Consider the following 17,423-nt stretch of genomic DNA (forward strand, 5'->3'; position numbering starts at 1 on the left):
ACAGCCAGGAAGCTGTCCCAGACTGGCCAAAGGGATATTCCATACCATGTGACGTCATGCTCAGTATATGAACTAGGGAAAAGCTGGCCGGCAGGCCGCTGCTTGGGGACTGAGTGGGCATTGGGTGGCAGGTGGTAAGCAATTGCATCGTGCATCACTTGCTTTGTATATTTTTTTATTCAGGCCGCTGCTTGGGGACTGAGTGGGCATTGGGTGGCAGGTGGTAAGCAATTGCATCGTGCATCACTTGCTTTGTATATTTTTTTATTATTATTATTACTATTTTACTTTATTTCAATTATTAAACTGTTCTTATCTCAACCCACGAGTTTTCTCACTTTTACTCTTCCAATTCTCTCCCCCATCCCACCGGGGCAGGGGAGTGAGCGAGCGGCTGCGTGGTGCTCAGTTGCTGGCTCGGGTTAAACCATGACATAGGGTCACAGTTTAATATAGCAGGAAACCAGGAGAATTAGAGAGAGAAGCTTTTTTCTGTGAGAATCAGCAAAAATTTTTAAAACACATGACCTACTTAAATATCCCCATTATGACCATGCAGGCACCTCTTGGGAAAAGAAAGACACAGGGACAGAGAAGCATCTGGCAAGTTCCTGGGACTGTGTTAGGAACAAAAATCCTTGAACAGAAGACATAAAAAGCAGTTAGGAAGGAAAAGCAGTACTACATTTGATTTGAACCAGTGGGGAAGAAGCAGCTGAAAACACTGAGCATTAATGAAGGGATGATTCTTCATTTTTAGGAAAATAAGGGAGAACATAAAAAGAAGAAAATGGGCTTCAGGAAATTAAACTTCAGCAAACTCACCCACCCACCATGCACAAAGACATTTCTATAAGCACACCAACAGGTAGGAAACTGGCTTGCTCTTCCGTGAAGGGGTGGCACTGAGCACTTACACCAAAAGCACAGGAGTGCTAGTGCCTCTTCTTTGTTGACACCTAATTAGAACGGTGTCTATGATTAGACAGCTACTAAAACCAACACCAGGAACAAACACAGAGAAAATTCATTAGATGATAATTAAATAAATTAGATGTTCTCAAATCAGTTAAATCTGTTGAAATCCATCACATGGTATTTAGAGCTGACTGAACCAGTCTCAGAATTATCACTAGTAATTTTTGAGAATTTGTAGAGGACAGCAGTGATCCCAAAAGACTGGAAAACATCTAGTGACTAGCTTTAAAAAAATGAAAAAAAAAGGCAGAGCCAAGGAAGTAAAGATGCAGCAACTGAATTTCAATTCCCCCAAAATATGGAATAAAAATTATTTGGAATAAGTTGAGTAATACATAGACCTGTCAAAACAAGTTACTTCAAAATCTATCAAAATATTCTTTATGACATAGTAGCAGACCCTGTAGTTAGAGAAGCAGCAGTAGGTATCATGTAGTCCGACTTCATGAGTCTTTGAACATTGTTTCTCATGGGACTTTCATAAGCAAAGAAGAGAAATATAATGCTGCAAAAGGAAACAAGTTCTAATAAACAGATGACACTAAACTTGGAAGGGCTGCATGCATGCTGAAAGACAAGACTACATGTTAAAGCAATCTTAATAAAATTTGAGAAATGGTCTGCAGAAGACCTGAATACAATCCAGTAAGGGGAATTCTAGACCTCAACAGGAATAAGTAACAGCGGAAACACAAGATGGAGAACAACTAGTGAGGCAGCAGCACAGTGGAAAAGGAGCACTGAGGCTATAGTGGAGCATACTCTGACTAGTAGTCTATGTCACACTAGCAAAATCAGCAAAATCTCATGCTAGGATACATAACCAGCAGGTTGTGAGTCTACAAAGTTACAATGGGACAGGGAATTGTTTTCAAAAGAACAGGACAGTGGATGCTAAGGAAGGAAAATCCAGAGCACTGTGCACTGGAGTGAGCTGCTGTCTATCTCCTTTGTAAAGAGATTTCAGTGTCCAGGGCTGCTGGCCTGACACCGTTAGCTATCAGCACAGGCATGAATGTAAAATAAATACTTCTCCCTCCCCGCCCCCACCCTGGAAGAAAACCATATATTTTCTACATCCCAAAAAGGTTTGCCTTAAAAGTTTTTACTCCTTCTAGGTAGCGGAAGAACTGCCTGCTGACCATTTTACAACTAACCATCATAACAGGAAAGATATTTAACAAACAAAATTGAGCTTTACATCCCCCAAGATATAGGAAACTGGGTAGGTGTATAACCTCTCACAGGACATGTCAGTAAGTTTTTATTTTAATTTCTAACATATATCTGCCTTGTAACTTTGGAATTTTCCTTCTATAGTATTTAATTATTTGAGTAATAAAAAAAATAAATGTGCAACTTGATGTCTTTATTGCAAACAAAGAAAAGAAGAGGCTGAATAGTCTGACAGTGTCTTTTTAAAGATTACACATAATGACAATGAGATTGCTGAAAATCATACGTTATTCATTCAGATTTACTACCACAGCAAAAAGCTTTAGATTAATTAATGCTGCAATATATTTGAAAAATGACTAAGCCAATTAATCTCGCTCATCTATAAATGGAACAGTAGAGAGGAAAATTTTTGAAGAACTTCATTTAGGATTGCCAAGGTTCTACCGACAGTGATAATCAGTATAAAGGATTAAGTAAAGTATATTAAAGTAGTAACATATTGCTGGTACAAGTTCAGACTTGAAGAATACACAAATCAATACAGAATAAAATACACTAGTGCCATTCTACTGCTTATGACCAGGTGACTGCACATCATAAATTTACATCCCTTACTCATCTTAGCTGGCTGCAGCACAGAGACCAGGAAAGATCATCTTTAGTAACAGCAAAGGTACCATACTGGCAGAAAGGTACTGAAAAAAATTGCAGAGCTGGATGAAGTAAATGGGAGACTCTGAATTCAAGGACTGTGAAAACAAAACATTACTTATGCACTGAAGCCCAATCAAAAAATATGTATATGAAGTCAAATACCTTATCGGCTCCTATTAAGAGTTAGGCACTCAGATAGCTTTGCAGGTTTGTGCCTAATCAGTATTAAAATGCAGCAGAAACACAACTTTTACATGAAATCAGAAGTTAAATGAGAATCCAAACTTTAAAAAAATCAATACAAAATCAACATTTTTTGTTTTTACAATTGCAGAATTTAGAATTTTTAGGCTAATCAGTTTAGGATGACCTAGCCTATAATGTAGTACAATGTTTCAAGTAAGGAGTAAAGAACATTGAATTTTATCCTTCTCAGTTATCTAGATACTCATGACCACATATGGCATCCTGCAATCTACTACACGTTCACACATACCTGCACATACCATACCATGAATAAAAATCAGAATTTCCTTCCTATCTCCCTGCAATTCTGTTTCTTAGTAACTGAAGAAATGAAAGAAGATCCAGCTTTGAACCTCTTCAAAGGAATCTTTCTCTTATTATTCATTCTGCAGCAATTAAAAAGGGCTTCCACATTTTCTATATTTAAATCATAAAAACGCTGCCTTCACTCCCTCCCATAGGTTTTGCACACAAAATTTTGTTCATGCACTGTTCACAGAAACAAGAATTTTTAAAATTACAAAGAAATGCTATTATCAGGCATGTGAGCCTCTCCCATGCAGTTGTCTCATATCACAAGATGCAAGAAGAAGAAAGCAATCTATTCACTGCTGTGAGAAACAGTATCTTAATAAAAACAGATTTTCAAAGTTGGGTTTTCTTGCTTTTTTGTTGTTGTATGCAAATCCTTGCAGCATAACACACGTTTGGACATTTGTTTTCAGAAGTTTTCATCCCCTTGTTTCCTTGGCATCATTGCCAAATATACTTGAAGCAATTTCTTGACAAGAACTAAAGCATTTTATATCTGTAAAAGGTGGCAAATTCAACTTCATCTTGCATACCATCTCTTTTGCAATTTTACCAAAATACAGCTCTTATAAGCATGTTATGAGGCTACCAACAAAGCAGTGCATGGCTATGCAGTGCAAATGATCACGCAGAGTGTTCTGTTTCTTTGGAACAACAGTGAATTCAGTAAAAATATGTCCCGTCATTACTTCTGGTTCACCAGAATAAACTCAGAAGCAACAGACATAATGTGTTCCTACTCCTCTACACAGGCTTTGAAGTTCTCTTGTCATAGATTTTAGGTGCCACACTAAAAGATTATAATTAAAATAAAAGCGGATGTCTCCCTTTACTTTGAGACAGCAACAAGTATTAAAAGAATTTATTAGAACAGAAAATTTTTACTATAACATTTGGAGAAGAGGACTGCATCTTATAGGAGACCCCCAACAACCAACCAGTTTTTCCTTAACTTATTTTACTTCCTGCCCAAGTTTCCATCTGCAGGTCACTAGAAGACCTACCACGTAGTCAGTCACCTTTGAGGAACAAGAAGCTGCATGCCCATCTGAACCAGGATTCAATGGAAGACAACTGTTGATTTTCATAGGCTCTGGATAACCCACCGATCCCCTAACAGCTTAATGACTATAGTTGTAATCTACATCCAAAGTACACTGTTATTAAGCAACTCAGTATCCAACCTCTGCAGCCACACAGACTAGCTCCCAGTGTTCAAACACCCCTCTCCTTCCATTCCCAATTCTTTATCAGCACAACCCCTGTTACCACAGGCAACAGCAGCATGTCGTAACAGTGATTTAAGTGCCAGACCACAAACCCAAGTGAGAGAAGGAGTGTGTCTAGCTCCATCTCACACTTTCTCCATGCACATGGTGGCAGAGGCAATCCAGTTGTTAAGCTTCGGTCCTTAAGAAAAAATCAGATGTAGCACTGGGCTGTCTGAGCAGATCACACTGTCTTTCTAAAGAAAGGCCATTGGGCTGGAGCTGGCCCACAGACTCCTTTTGGAAGGTACAAAGTTAAGCCAGTCACTAACCATTTTAAAAGCCTTGAACTAACAAACAAACAAAACCCATCAGCTATATTTCCCACTTTGGTACTGGAAATCAATTCAGCCATTAACCAGCACTTTATGTTTTGTAAAGATTATATACCATTCCTAGATGGTTTTCAAAGAGAGCGCAAAAATACAGAACATATAAACACTGACCTTGTTTCTTTTAATCCTTCTTTCTGAATGACTTCCAGTATTTGTTTTGCAGTCATTGGTGAGTTGGGGTACTTTTCCAATGCCTGAAAAGAAATAATAAACGTGTAAGTGACAAGACACAGCTGTCCTGTGAATCTGAAAGGTTATGCGATCATGCAGTTTTTATGTAGTCATTTGTGAAAGGCAGGGAACGGTAGTGTTGAGACTGGAGTCCTCTGTTGGAAGGCCAGATATAATCCAGGAAACTGCAGCGAGAATAAGATTTACTTGATGCTTTTGTGCATCATCTGCTACATCCGCCTTACCGAGTTCCAAATAAAAAAGTTGAAATACGCAACTAGTTTTATCACACAGCAACAGAGTTCCTTTCAGGCAGGAGGGGGGGAAAAAAAAACCAAAACAAAACAGAAAGAAAGAGACAGCTAGTCTTCTTTTTTGATTTTTATTACTTTAGAACTATTTGAGGTCATTTGAATATTCTACGCAAATAAAAAATGAAATACGCAACTAGTTTTATCACACAGCAACAGAGTTCCTTTCAGGCAGGAGGGGGGGGGAAAAAACAAAAACAAAACAGAAAGAAAGAGACAGCTAGTCTTCTTTTTTGATTTTTATTACTTTAGAACTATTTGAGGTCATTTGAATATTCTACGCTTAGGTTTTGTCATGACCTCAGGAACAAAATTGGCTAAAATCTTCCATTTGTAGAGCAGGAGCTACTGTGAGAATTGACACAGACAGGTTTCAATTTTAAAATGCTTTTTGTTTCTCAAACAGAAAGAAAGAGACAGCTAGTCTTCTTTTTTGATTTTTATTACTTTAGAACTATTTGAGGTCATTTGAATATTCTACGCTTAGGTTTTGTCATGACCTCAGGAACAAAATTGGCTAAAATCTTCCATTTGTAGAGCAGGAGCTACTGTGAGAATTGACACAGACAGGTTTCAATTTTAAAATGCTTTTTGTTTCTCAAAACAATGAAAAATTAAGTAGTCAGAACAGTCACAGCACACAAGATGCTACATGACAGAGTGCAGTATATTTTTCCAGTTCAGCTCAGTTTTCCACTCCTTGGCGTTTTCCAATTGAGCCCAAAGTAACCCACTCCTTTTCCAGATACAACTATTTCGTACAGATTTTTCTGGTTTTCCACTTCCTTTTTGTCTCCATCAGTTTTAAGCTGTTAAACAAACAGCTACTCTTTTGTTCATGTAAAGTGCCAGACTGACAGCCCTGGAAAATGAAACCTTTCAATCAGCAGTAAAAGGTGCAGCACAGGCCACGGCAATCAAGCTTCCCAGAGCATCTTGCCAACATATCTCAGCCAGAACTTGCATTTCTACCCTGGGTAAATAAGAAGTCAGTTTGGTCTCCAAATTCATCCGATCCTGAGCTTCTCTTTAGTAGTTACCAAATGATGGCAATTGTGAAAGTAGCTACTACTATGTGGATACCTGCCCACTAGGGACTAGAGACACGACCACATCGTATCATGCAAGTCAAAGTGTGAAGGGTGCTAGCCAGGGCTGTAATTCAAGCAGCTCACCTAAAGCCAAAGCCTCCCTACTCACTACAACTTGACAAGCTCAGCCCTCTCCTGCCATTTTACAATTCTGATTTACTGCCTGTTCTCCCCTTTCGCAGCCAAAACACAGTTTACCAAATCCTTCGGTTCTTTGTTACAGATGAGCTTTGTATCCTTTATCTTTCAGTTCCACAAAGGAAAATACAGAAGTGAGGGCTGCACTAGAAAGGTCTGGGAGCTGAACTGCGCTTATCTCACGTACATCAATAGGCAAGATTCAAAAGGGACCCGTCAAGAAAGGAAAGCCAAAAGGTGATTGGAAAGGAGAAAGAAGAGTGGGTAGGAAAGAGTATGGCAATGAGTAAGGACGGAAGGAACCACACAGGTCTGGGAAAAGGGCCACTGCACAGCAAGGGAAGAGAAATGATACGATGTATTAGTGACAGAACCACAATGACACACTGGAAAAATGACAATGCGTATAAAGATTAAGACTAGAATGAGAAAAGATTAATGGTGTGAAGAGACAAAAGTGGAAACTTTTAATCTTCAGAAAGAAGACAAAGAAAAAGGACAAGGTAAAATGAGAATACACCAAAATAAAGGGAAAAGAAGATAATTGAACTGGGAACATTCCAGGGGGCAAACTGGAAAGGACAGAAGAGGAAACTACACTGTACTGGACACGGCTATGAAGGAAACTGTGTGCACTTGAAAGTGGGGTTACTCACTGTGGAGGATTCCCTGTTTCTCTTCCTGAGTACAGGCCCCTCAGCACACCTGGGCAGCTCCTCCCTGCAATTGAGAAAATTTGGGTAGCCCTGTCCCCTTCTCTACGACATCACATCCTAGTCTATAAAGTCAGTAAAAGTGCCAAGTATTACCACGTGAGTTTGACAATAATGGGAAGGAAACAATAAAGCTATGCAACCATCAGAAGTCACCCTTTCTGGACAATGGGAGAAGGGAGAGCAGTTTGCGCTGAGGAAGCTGCACTGAACTGGTTGTGGAAACAATGGCCAGACATACGGATACGGAAGATCATCTTCACCAAACAACAATGAAACCAACAAGCAGGATGCATTACACCACTACAGAAAGTTTAATCAAACCCTCAAGGCAGATTTCAAATACCACAGTATGAAGTGAACACATTCAGGGTATAATGACAAACTGAAATGCAGAGTATGTTAGACAAGCTGAATGTGCTGGAGCAAACAATTGCCCATTGTGTGGACTTGTTTTACTCCGGACATGTAGTGTGGGCTGCAGTTCATATACCCCATGAATTTAGTTCTGTTCATCTAACCCTTTAAACCCTTTAAAGCCTGTTATTTAAAGAACTGTTCATACCCTAACTGAAAAGCATTAATTCTCCAATTCAAACACTGCTTAAGTTGAAAATCCTGTTATTGTGTACCTGATTAAGTTTTCTTTATCAGAACAAAGATTAATTTAGCACAGAACCTTAGTAAAGATGTTTTTTCTGCCCTTCCCACCATGCTGTCATCCCCCCCCAGTTTTAACCTAACCATTTATCACAGTAAGAAAATAAAAATAATTACTTGTAAAAACATTTTAATGATAATCTCATTTTCTTCCCCCAGTTATGAAAAACAGCATCAGAGTATTATTTAAGAGTCTGTGAGCTAATGAATACACTGAACTGATAATTGCACTAGTGTCTCTTGCTTCTGTATCTCACCATTAACACTGCAAAAAGCCCGCAATCCCTTTTGCATTTCTAAGACTTTTAAAAATAATATTAGAAATTCAAACTGAATTACTAACTGTGCCTTAAGGCAAATAAAATACTAAAATGCAGTAGCATAGTTAAGTCATAGATTTCTTGGTCAGAAAAAGTAATGCACATCAGGGGAGGAAGCCTTTATCTGTTTTAAATATCTTTCTCCCTCCTCCCACTCCATCCACCAACACTCGTATCGTATATGGGCAGTGACTAATAATGCTGAAATTAAAACATGCCAAAGTACTGTCATGAAGAGTATGATTGTTTCGATGTATTTTGTTAAGAACGACAATGGCAGAAGAATGGTTTGCACTGACTGCAACCTCTACCACAGAGGATCAAATATGCTCTATTTATTCCTGCCATTCAACCACAGCCTTAAAAAGGGACAGCTGCTAAGTAACTGGGACAAATAATTTGATACCCATCAGGACAATCTGGAACAGAACAGAAGTAATCATTGCACTGAACACATTCTTGGTGTTCATTCAAACACTGATTAATGGCTCAAAGAAAAGACGACTCAGATCCTACCAAGCACAGTGGAAATCAAACCTCCCAGCAAATGGTAGCAGCCTGACAAATTGTTATGTTTGTATCACCTACACATATCGACCCACAACTTCAGAGATATTAAATAATTACACAGATGCCACAAACACATACATTCCCAGTTTCGTTGGAAAAGTCATGTCAGTTATATGAGACAAGAAGAAATCCAAATTCCTTTTCTCACCATGGTATCTATCATCTTCTGTGTATTGACAACTGCTCAAAAAAAATCAGTTGCCACAGTGGGGAAAAAACACTTTCCAGTGAACTGTTAACAAGAAAACTCTAGAGCAGAGTCAAGACTCAGCTTTGCATAAGACAGAAATCCTGAATGCTCAGCTCGCCTACAAAATCAGAAGAGAACCTCTATATAATTGATGGAATGATTAGTTTAATTTACATACACAGCTGCTTGTGACTACCTGAATCAGATCTGCTCAATCGTTTGCATTTCAGCCACTAGAGGGAACACAAGCAGAGGGACAGCATGAAGAAAAGCGAAGTAGAAAGTTGGCCTTCCTGCCACCCATAAACATTCCTGCAGAAGTCAGAAGCTTTCCCAGGGAAGTGACCAGTACTCCTGCAGCTATCAGTTATTACGCTGACAGAAAATGATTCTTCTAAACAAGAACCAAGTGCGGTCTGATACCATGCTGTGGTCCAAAAGCAGCAGGCAGATCAGTCTAGTGGGCTTGTTGATGCTGACTGTGAGGCCAGAGTACAGTTAGCGGGAACTGGCCAGAGCCTCTTCCATTTCTGGAAGCTGCCTGCAGGGATCTGAAGGTCAGGTAGCTGACAAAAAATCAGGATCATTTTATCACATCTGCTTGGTCAAACTATAGGCTGAGCCACTACTCACAAACTGAAGCAATTCTTTTTAGAACATTATTTAAATAATTCGGGAGGAGAAAGAGGAACAGTACAGTTACTGCCAGTGCTCCCACTCAACAGCTAAAATACAAGTCAGGCTGAACTGCACAATAGACAATCCTTACTGCCCTAAGACAGCAGGGTGAATAAAAGAACAGGAAAATAACTTTCCTTCTCCTAAGCAGAAAATATATGATATTTTCTAGCCACCCATTACTAAATTAATGAATTGAAAGATGGAGTCCCAAACAGGGTACAAGAACATCATCCTGGAAAAAATCCAGCATTGTCTTTTCCAGCTGCTTGTGTGAGGTTAACAGGAGGACTGACTTCTATTGTGGGAAATGCCCCACTCAAATATTTTGTATTCATTTTTTATTAAAGGCTTTAATCTTTGGGGAATTATCAGCAGCCTGGTAAAAGTTCAAAGTCCTTTGTGCAAAGAAAGATGTGTAAACGGTTAGGAGAGGAGGGTAGGGTAGCGTACAGAGTTGGGGAAAGACAGGAAGTGCATAGAGATGGATGAAGAGGAGAAAACAGCAAGAAGATCAAGAGGAGGGAGGGTACATGATACATGAAAAAGAGGAAAGAGGGATGAAAATAAGAAGGGAAGATGCACTACAACCTATTTTAACATAAGTTCTCAAACAGATATTCATGGAGCTCTTGCTGATGGTGATTAAGAGAAAGGTAAAGAGTAGTTTCCAAGTACTAAAATATTAAAAGAAGCTGAAACGGGAGTAATAATTCTCCTGGTAGGACTTTTGTCTTTGAGCAGTTGCAGTTACAATAAGGAAGTTATAAAATCTGAGTAGAAGAAGGTGCATTTCATAAGACGTGTCTTTCACGGTATGCTCCATACTATGAATTTGTCTCTGTAATCCATGCACCACTACAGATAAGAAACAAAAGTAAAATCAAGCAAGGAAAGGAACAAAGATGTAACATGAACAAGAAAGCAACACAAAAATACCTAAACCTGCTGAAATACATTAAATTAAGTTTTAACATCAGTTATGTGCATGCTTGCTAGTCCACACTTTTTTTAGGTTCAGAAGTAATGCCACTGACCTGTAGAGCTCAAATGGTTTGAGCTCTCCAGCTACTAGGAAGAAAATTAACTCTATCCCAACCGAAAGCAGGACAAAAGTACACCAAAAAACATTTTTCCCCAGCCCTCTTTCAGTCAAAAGCACTTTACAGTTCCTTTAGTATGAACTACAGGGAACAACTGGGAGAATGTCCCCTGCAAGAGAATTTCTAGTATAGAATTTGTTTGCAAGTCGGTCTGAAACCGCCTAGCTTTGCTACCCTGCCAGATACGTAAGGCATTATCATCTCCTAAAATACTGAATGAAAGGAAAGAGCAAGAAAGAAGCTGAATGATTTGTTTGTTCATTCCATTGCTTTTACTGGCTGGTTTGAGGTTTGTTCCGAGATGTCTGGACCCTTTTATTGTTCTTTTTAAAATTTATTTATAATGTCATATTTTAAACTGATAGAAAGGCAGCAACAGTGCTTTGGAAATTCCAGATAAACTGTACACTTGACATTTTGAATTCAAAAGAAATTGGATTACAATTCAGTTAAAATTAAACATACGATTGTGTTATTCCTTTAAAGGGCACAAGCTCTAGCAGCGACATCTTGCCATTGCTAGTGGCCTCATACATCACACCAGAAAACGTAGGGTAATATTTTCAACCCTAAACAACTGACTCATAATAACTTACTGGTCTTGTCTGACATACTGAAACAAAAGGAAACCTTTGTATTTTTCTCTTTACTAACGCAATCAGCCTGTCCGAGCAACCAGGAACTTTCACTTAAAGGCTCTGTCAGCACAGATCCATAAACACCTCAGTGACTGTAACAGGATGAACCCAGTGAGCACACAGAATCCTGTAAGATTTCTGTAAGATCAGGATCAAAGATACATACCCCAGTGAGCAGGATGTCAAACTTGCTACCCCGGTATGGGTTCCATTATTAGCAGCAGGATTACTAGCGATGACTTCAGTTCAAGCGACGGAGCATCCAGATTCTCAGAATGACTGCTCAATTCTGACAGTGCAGTCCAGCCTCCAGACTTCTGCTTAGCCATGCAAGCCATACCTCTTCTTGCTTTCTATCATAATACCCCATTCGCCTCTCACTCTGCCCAGCCTTTCTCTACTCTCAAACTGATACTCTCATCTTTTGAGGTGTTGCAATACCCCTAACTTCCGTATCTCCTACCTTTCTGCATCCCTACTGAAATACCTTTTTTCCCCATGTCCTTACCACAGTACATTCCTATGTCTTCTACCTCCTGAAACATTAGCACATCCATACAGATGCAGTTCATTGCCATGGGTTCCCCAAAACCCATACACAGGTACATAAGCGCTGCCTAGGCAGTCAATAGTGAATAGCTAGCTAGCAGCACGCTGTAGCTCTTAGGTGCTGACAGGACAAATTGTGTTGTGAACCTCCCATGGCTTGTAGACCATATTCTCTGCCTATTTAGTTTAGAGTAGATGTTTCAATTTCTGTATCAGTGCATCCAGCTCAAAAACATGGGTCAAAGCTGTTTACAACCACAAATCATTATTCCAGAGAAGGGGCCAGGAGCAAAACACAGCTCTGCCACACAAAAACATTACTGAAATCTGCACTCATCTGGTGATCACACAGGCCACGATCCTGAAATGCCTCTAATTCCAGCAGGGATAAAAGTTTCCCTTTGGCACCTACCCCTGTACAAAATTAAGAGAGGCCACGCTTAGGTGACTGGAACTAATGGAGCGCAATGGATATGAGTGCCCTGTCAGCTGCCTTTGTATTACAGATAACAGAGGAAAGAACTACCACCAGTGGGAATACATTCATCACTACTATGGGAACAAGAAAAAAAAAAAAATACTAAGAACCACCAAACCCCAAACATATTCGCTTCCACATATTCGCTTCCACATATGCTGTTTTCTCTATTGAAAGCTGATACAGATTTTTTTTTTTCCTGAGACACTGAAAGGTTTGCTGTATAACTCATGTTTCAGCGTAGTAAAATAAAAAAAATAATTAAAAAAAAAAAAAAAAAGAGTAAAACTTCCCAGAAAAATGAACAGAGAGAATGAGTATGTTTGTTTTAAAAGCCTTCATCGCATAATTTCCACAGGCAAATGTAATGTGTAAGGGTTACTTTTAACGTGAGAAATAAAATTCCTACTGGCTACTCTCTGAATGTACTAAATTTAACAGGAGGTGACAGTTATGCCGGTTTTCTTGCCATTGCTTTACTATCAGAGCTTATCTTGTTAGACAGTGTCCTAAAGAGAAAGACCTAAGATTTCCAGAGGGTTACTCTCTGAATGTACTAAATTTAACAGGAGGTGACAGTTATGCCGGTTTTCTTGCCATTGCTTTACTATCAGAGCTTATCTTGTTAGACAGTGTCCTAAAGAGAAAGACCTAAGATTTCCAGAGGGCAAAAAAGAAAAAAAAAAAAAAAAAAAAAAAAAAGGAGGGTGGGGAAAGAAGGATAGCAGAATACAAATAAAATATTTTAAACTATGCACTCTACCTAAATATTCTTGCATATGAGTTTCAGCCATTTTAAGTATTTCGTCCAGGTAAAACTCACCCACTAAAAGGGTAAAACAAGTTTCATGCTGCAACTGACATTGACTCCATTGATGCACCATGAATGTATTCAACCAACCAAAAAGCACTTCTATCCATGTTACTAAAATATGGTTAACAACAGCAGACATAAAACTGTAAAAATTATACTCCCATTTTAATTCTGTCAGATAGATGGCATGAAACTACCTCATGAAATTTACAGCACATTTTGCTGCTTAGGTGAAAAGCCAGTATAAGTCACATTGATCCTCTTAACCTCACAAGGGAAGACTATAAACTTCACAACTCAGTTGTTTGCTCTGTTCCTCACTCACAGGATGATACACATCATCACTCCCTTTGAATTAATAAGCAAGCAGAGATGCATAAAATTACTAAGAATCTTTCTTAGTAATGTTATCCCAGAAAGAAAGACCAGAATGTATCTAATGCATGGAAAACCTGGAAAGAAATATCCCGAGAGGTGTACAGCAAGTGATAAAGCTGGAAAAATTAGTCAGACACAACAAAAAGCTACTTTCAGTTCCTTGAGCACACCTGTTCAAGCACTGGAGGCAAAATGGAAAACCAAAATTTCCACAAAATGAAAAATGGTGAAAGCTTTGGTGTTGGTTTTGTGGGTTGTTGGTTTTTTTGTTTGTTTTTCTTTTGGGTTTTTTTTTTTTTTTTTTGTTTTTTTTTTTTTTTTTGGGGGGGGGGGTGTGTGTTACAACAATGATATACAAAAGAGTAGAGTCTTAAGAGTTCTTGGGTGTTATGCAGTTCATTCCTTCCAAAGCTTGCACAATTATTTCACATCAGTTTTCATTAGTCTGAATCATGACATCACTGTGTACAGAGTAGAGTTCACTGGCACAGTCCAGATCTACTGCTTAAATTGCTCTGAAAGGACATATGATAAGTCATGTTTTTGAACTGAAGAAATACAGCCTTCTCATAGAATGTGTAAAGAGAGAATTCTTTTGTTAGCTGTCAGTGGGATTTTGCTATCTCTGTTAAATATATAATGGTTAGTGTCATAACAAAGATCAGCCATCATGTTATGGCATTTATCTTCATGAGTGAAGAGAGGAAGGGCTACTGTGATTTATTCCGTCTCTCCTCATGAGACGATTAATGTCATAAGAGATTAGTCTTCAGTACTGACTTGTACACAGAATAAAATACAGCGCTGGAGTGGGATGCTAGGCAGTTTTAATTGCCACAAGTTTGGAAGCCCACATTACTTACAGATGGCACAGTTGACAATTACTCATCTAAGATTTTCAAAAATAGGAGAATATTTTGCAGTTCACTAACTCATATCCATTTTGTGTCATTTATTTGTTCAGTCCTTCTCATCAGTCTTTCCACATAGTCCTTTCCCCCATCTCATCACCTAAGTCCACCCACACTTGTCCTGTTAAATACACCATATATTGCAGAACTGAAGTCCATACTGGTGGTTTATAGTGATATTTGGTAGCATCTGTTTAAAGGTTTGAAAAATAAGCTATTTAACAAGTATTACTAAGAAACATTTGTCACAATACAGGCAGATTAGAAAGAACATATAATGGCTCTGTATCTGTGTTTGTATTCATATAAATACATAAACAAAACTCGGAATAGAAGGAGCAGCTTTCCTCAAATTTTGAGAAAAGTTTCAAGCTCGCTTCTTCCCAGGGACCTTGTAAAATAATCTGACCATCCTAAACTTAGGCTTTTGAAAGATTATTAACTTATCACTTCAGAGAAATGCACACAGAATATTTCGTTTGCATGCTCCCCACTCCTTATGAAAGAAAATACTTCAGATAATACCGTGGTGAAAAAAAAAAAAAACACGATAAGCAAGAGTTCTGTTAAAGAGGGAAGAATTATTTTTCCCCAAAAATGGAACATGAATTGTCTGTATTTTCTTAAATTCTCCTTTTCTGGATACTGCTAAATCATGCTAAGCTAGGTGAACTTTAATCCTTGATATAAAAGTTTTTTTCTGTTAAAAACAGCAATTCTTTACCATTGGTTTACATCAAATAGAACACATTATTAAAAAGCTCTCACCACAAAGCGTTATCTTTATCTAGGCTGCTCAAGTATTGACTTAAACATTTTTATCAGGCTGTTAATCACATCCACATATAATGTGATCAGCAACTGAGACCAGCCCTGACAGACCAGCCAGGTAACAGAGCAACATTATGGCAGGGAAGAAGTATCATGAAAGCTAAGGACATTTCTTATTGATTTCTTATAAGTGGATAGGAGAGAAAAAAAATCAATGGGTCCTCATCAGTACAATTGTCTACCAGCTGGATGCTGATTTCCCTTAGAGATTTAAACCAATAGGAGCAATCACTTGGCATAGGTAAACAAATTCAATAGGACCTCCAGCCTGTAAAGAAGAAAGGTAAACTGTGACTTCAAAACTGGAGTTTGTAAGGAGACAAAATGCTGATTGTTAAACCAACAGTTTGTAATCAGATCTCAAACCAAAATACAGAACATGTCGTCTTCATGGAAAACCTGGAAATGTTCAGGATAATCTGCAATTGTTGTGGAGGCTCCAAACTCCTGACCCTGCTTGAAGGCATTATTCCGAGCTACAAGACTGGCTAACCACTCCAAGTCAAGCTGGACAAGCACTGACCAGGTTACAGTGAGAAATGGCCATCAGTCATACGCATCATGCAACTACCATCACCAAACTCCAGAATCGCAACAAAATAATTGGTCAACAGTGAGAAATCACAGAGGGTTTTATAAAGGCATATAAATACAGAGACTCCTCATAAAGCTAGGCTTCCTGCTCAAGACAAGCTTCTATTTCAAGGGTCCTTAATATCACAGCATATTTCTTATCCTAAGACCCCTCACTATACATTGAACAGATTCAACTGTTACCCATCAGGACTGTAACTGTAACCTAAGAAAAGCAAACCAAGAGAGAGTAAAACATGGCTGTTATACAGTACATTCAGTCATGGTTTTTATTCTTTTTCTATGAGCACCAACATACATACACGTGAAGATCTGAGTTTTCCTGAAGTCACACCTCCTCAGCAAATGTAGCAGTAAAAATTGTCAGCTCCTAGGAAATGCTACTGGCAAATAAATTCAATGTCTATTGGGTTTAGGCACATCATTTTAGATTTAATATTTTAGAAGTTGATAACAATACATGTTTTAGCTATATCTTCCATTTCCCTCCAAAAATAACTAGCAATAAGTGAACAGAAGAATGAAAACTGTTTTATGGAAAAGTTACACTGCCTCAACTTGGGCTTCCAGTGTAACTACTGAATTCATACTGTATCTTTGAAAGAATGAGAATTAGTTATGAGATTAGCCTTACAGTTCAAATCCAGGAATGCAATCTTCCTTCAACTGTGCCAGACGATCTCATCCAAAGACATAAAATTATACTTAGGAGATTTACATGCTATGTCCTATCCTATGAGGTTAAAATAAAAATAAACCAAGGTGTCCAGAATCACAAGAAAACTACCACAGTCTCATATTCAAGCATCACATCAGACAGACTTTTGGACATGGGAGATTCTAAGAGATTTCTGTTTTTTTGCTGCGCTAGAAATAACCTGGACAAGATAATTTGAAACCAATTCTGAAAATTCCAATAGGAGATCTTACTACCAAATGGATGAGAGAATATTTCAGAAGACAAATTGGTCTTTTCAATTATTTCAAAGGGATTACTTATAATTTCAACAAGACTCCTTTGGCCGAGATAGCCCATAATGGAACTTATCTAAAAAATAAACAGAATGCAACATAATCAAAACATAATATTTAATTTCCAAGACAAGAGGAGGAGGAAGACAGAAGGAAAGGAGAGAAGACAGAATTTTTTTCATCTTGGTGTTTCATTGTGATCCTTATACTCGCAAAGTTTGAGAATAATCCGAACTTTAAAGATGAAGGTTTGGAGACTTCAGCTGGTTATCTAATTAAGTGAAATGGTAGCAAAATAAATAAACAAATGAAATGCAATTTTATCCTAGAATTCAGAAGGG

General features: G+C 38.3%; 1 protein-coding gene across 1 annotated transcript in view; it reads right to left on the reverse strand.

Annotated features, from left to right (window-relative positions):
- The window catches only part of ASXL3 (additional sex combs like 3, transcriptional regulator), a 163,667-nt gene that overhangs the window by 108,721 nt on the left and 37,523 nt on the right, over positions 1 to 17,423 (reverse strand). Inside the window, exon 3 of the mRNA XM_019473738.1 lies at positions 5,084 to 5,166. Coding sequence (XP_019329283.1) covers positions 5,084 to 5,166 — 83 coding nt within the window. The remainder of the gene's footprint in view (positions 1 to 5,083; positions 5,167 to 17,423) is intronic.

Source organism: Aptenodytes forsteri, unplaced genomic scaffold (genome assembly GCF_000699145.1).
Source record: "Aptenodytes forsteri isolate BGI_AS27 unplaced genomic scaffold, ASM69914v1 Scaffold23, whole genome shotgun sequence".
Taxonomy (NCBI): domain Eukaryota; kingdom Metazoa; phylum Chordata; class Aves; order Sphenisciformes; family Spheniscidae; genus Aptenodytes; species Aptenodytes forsteri.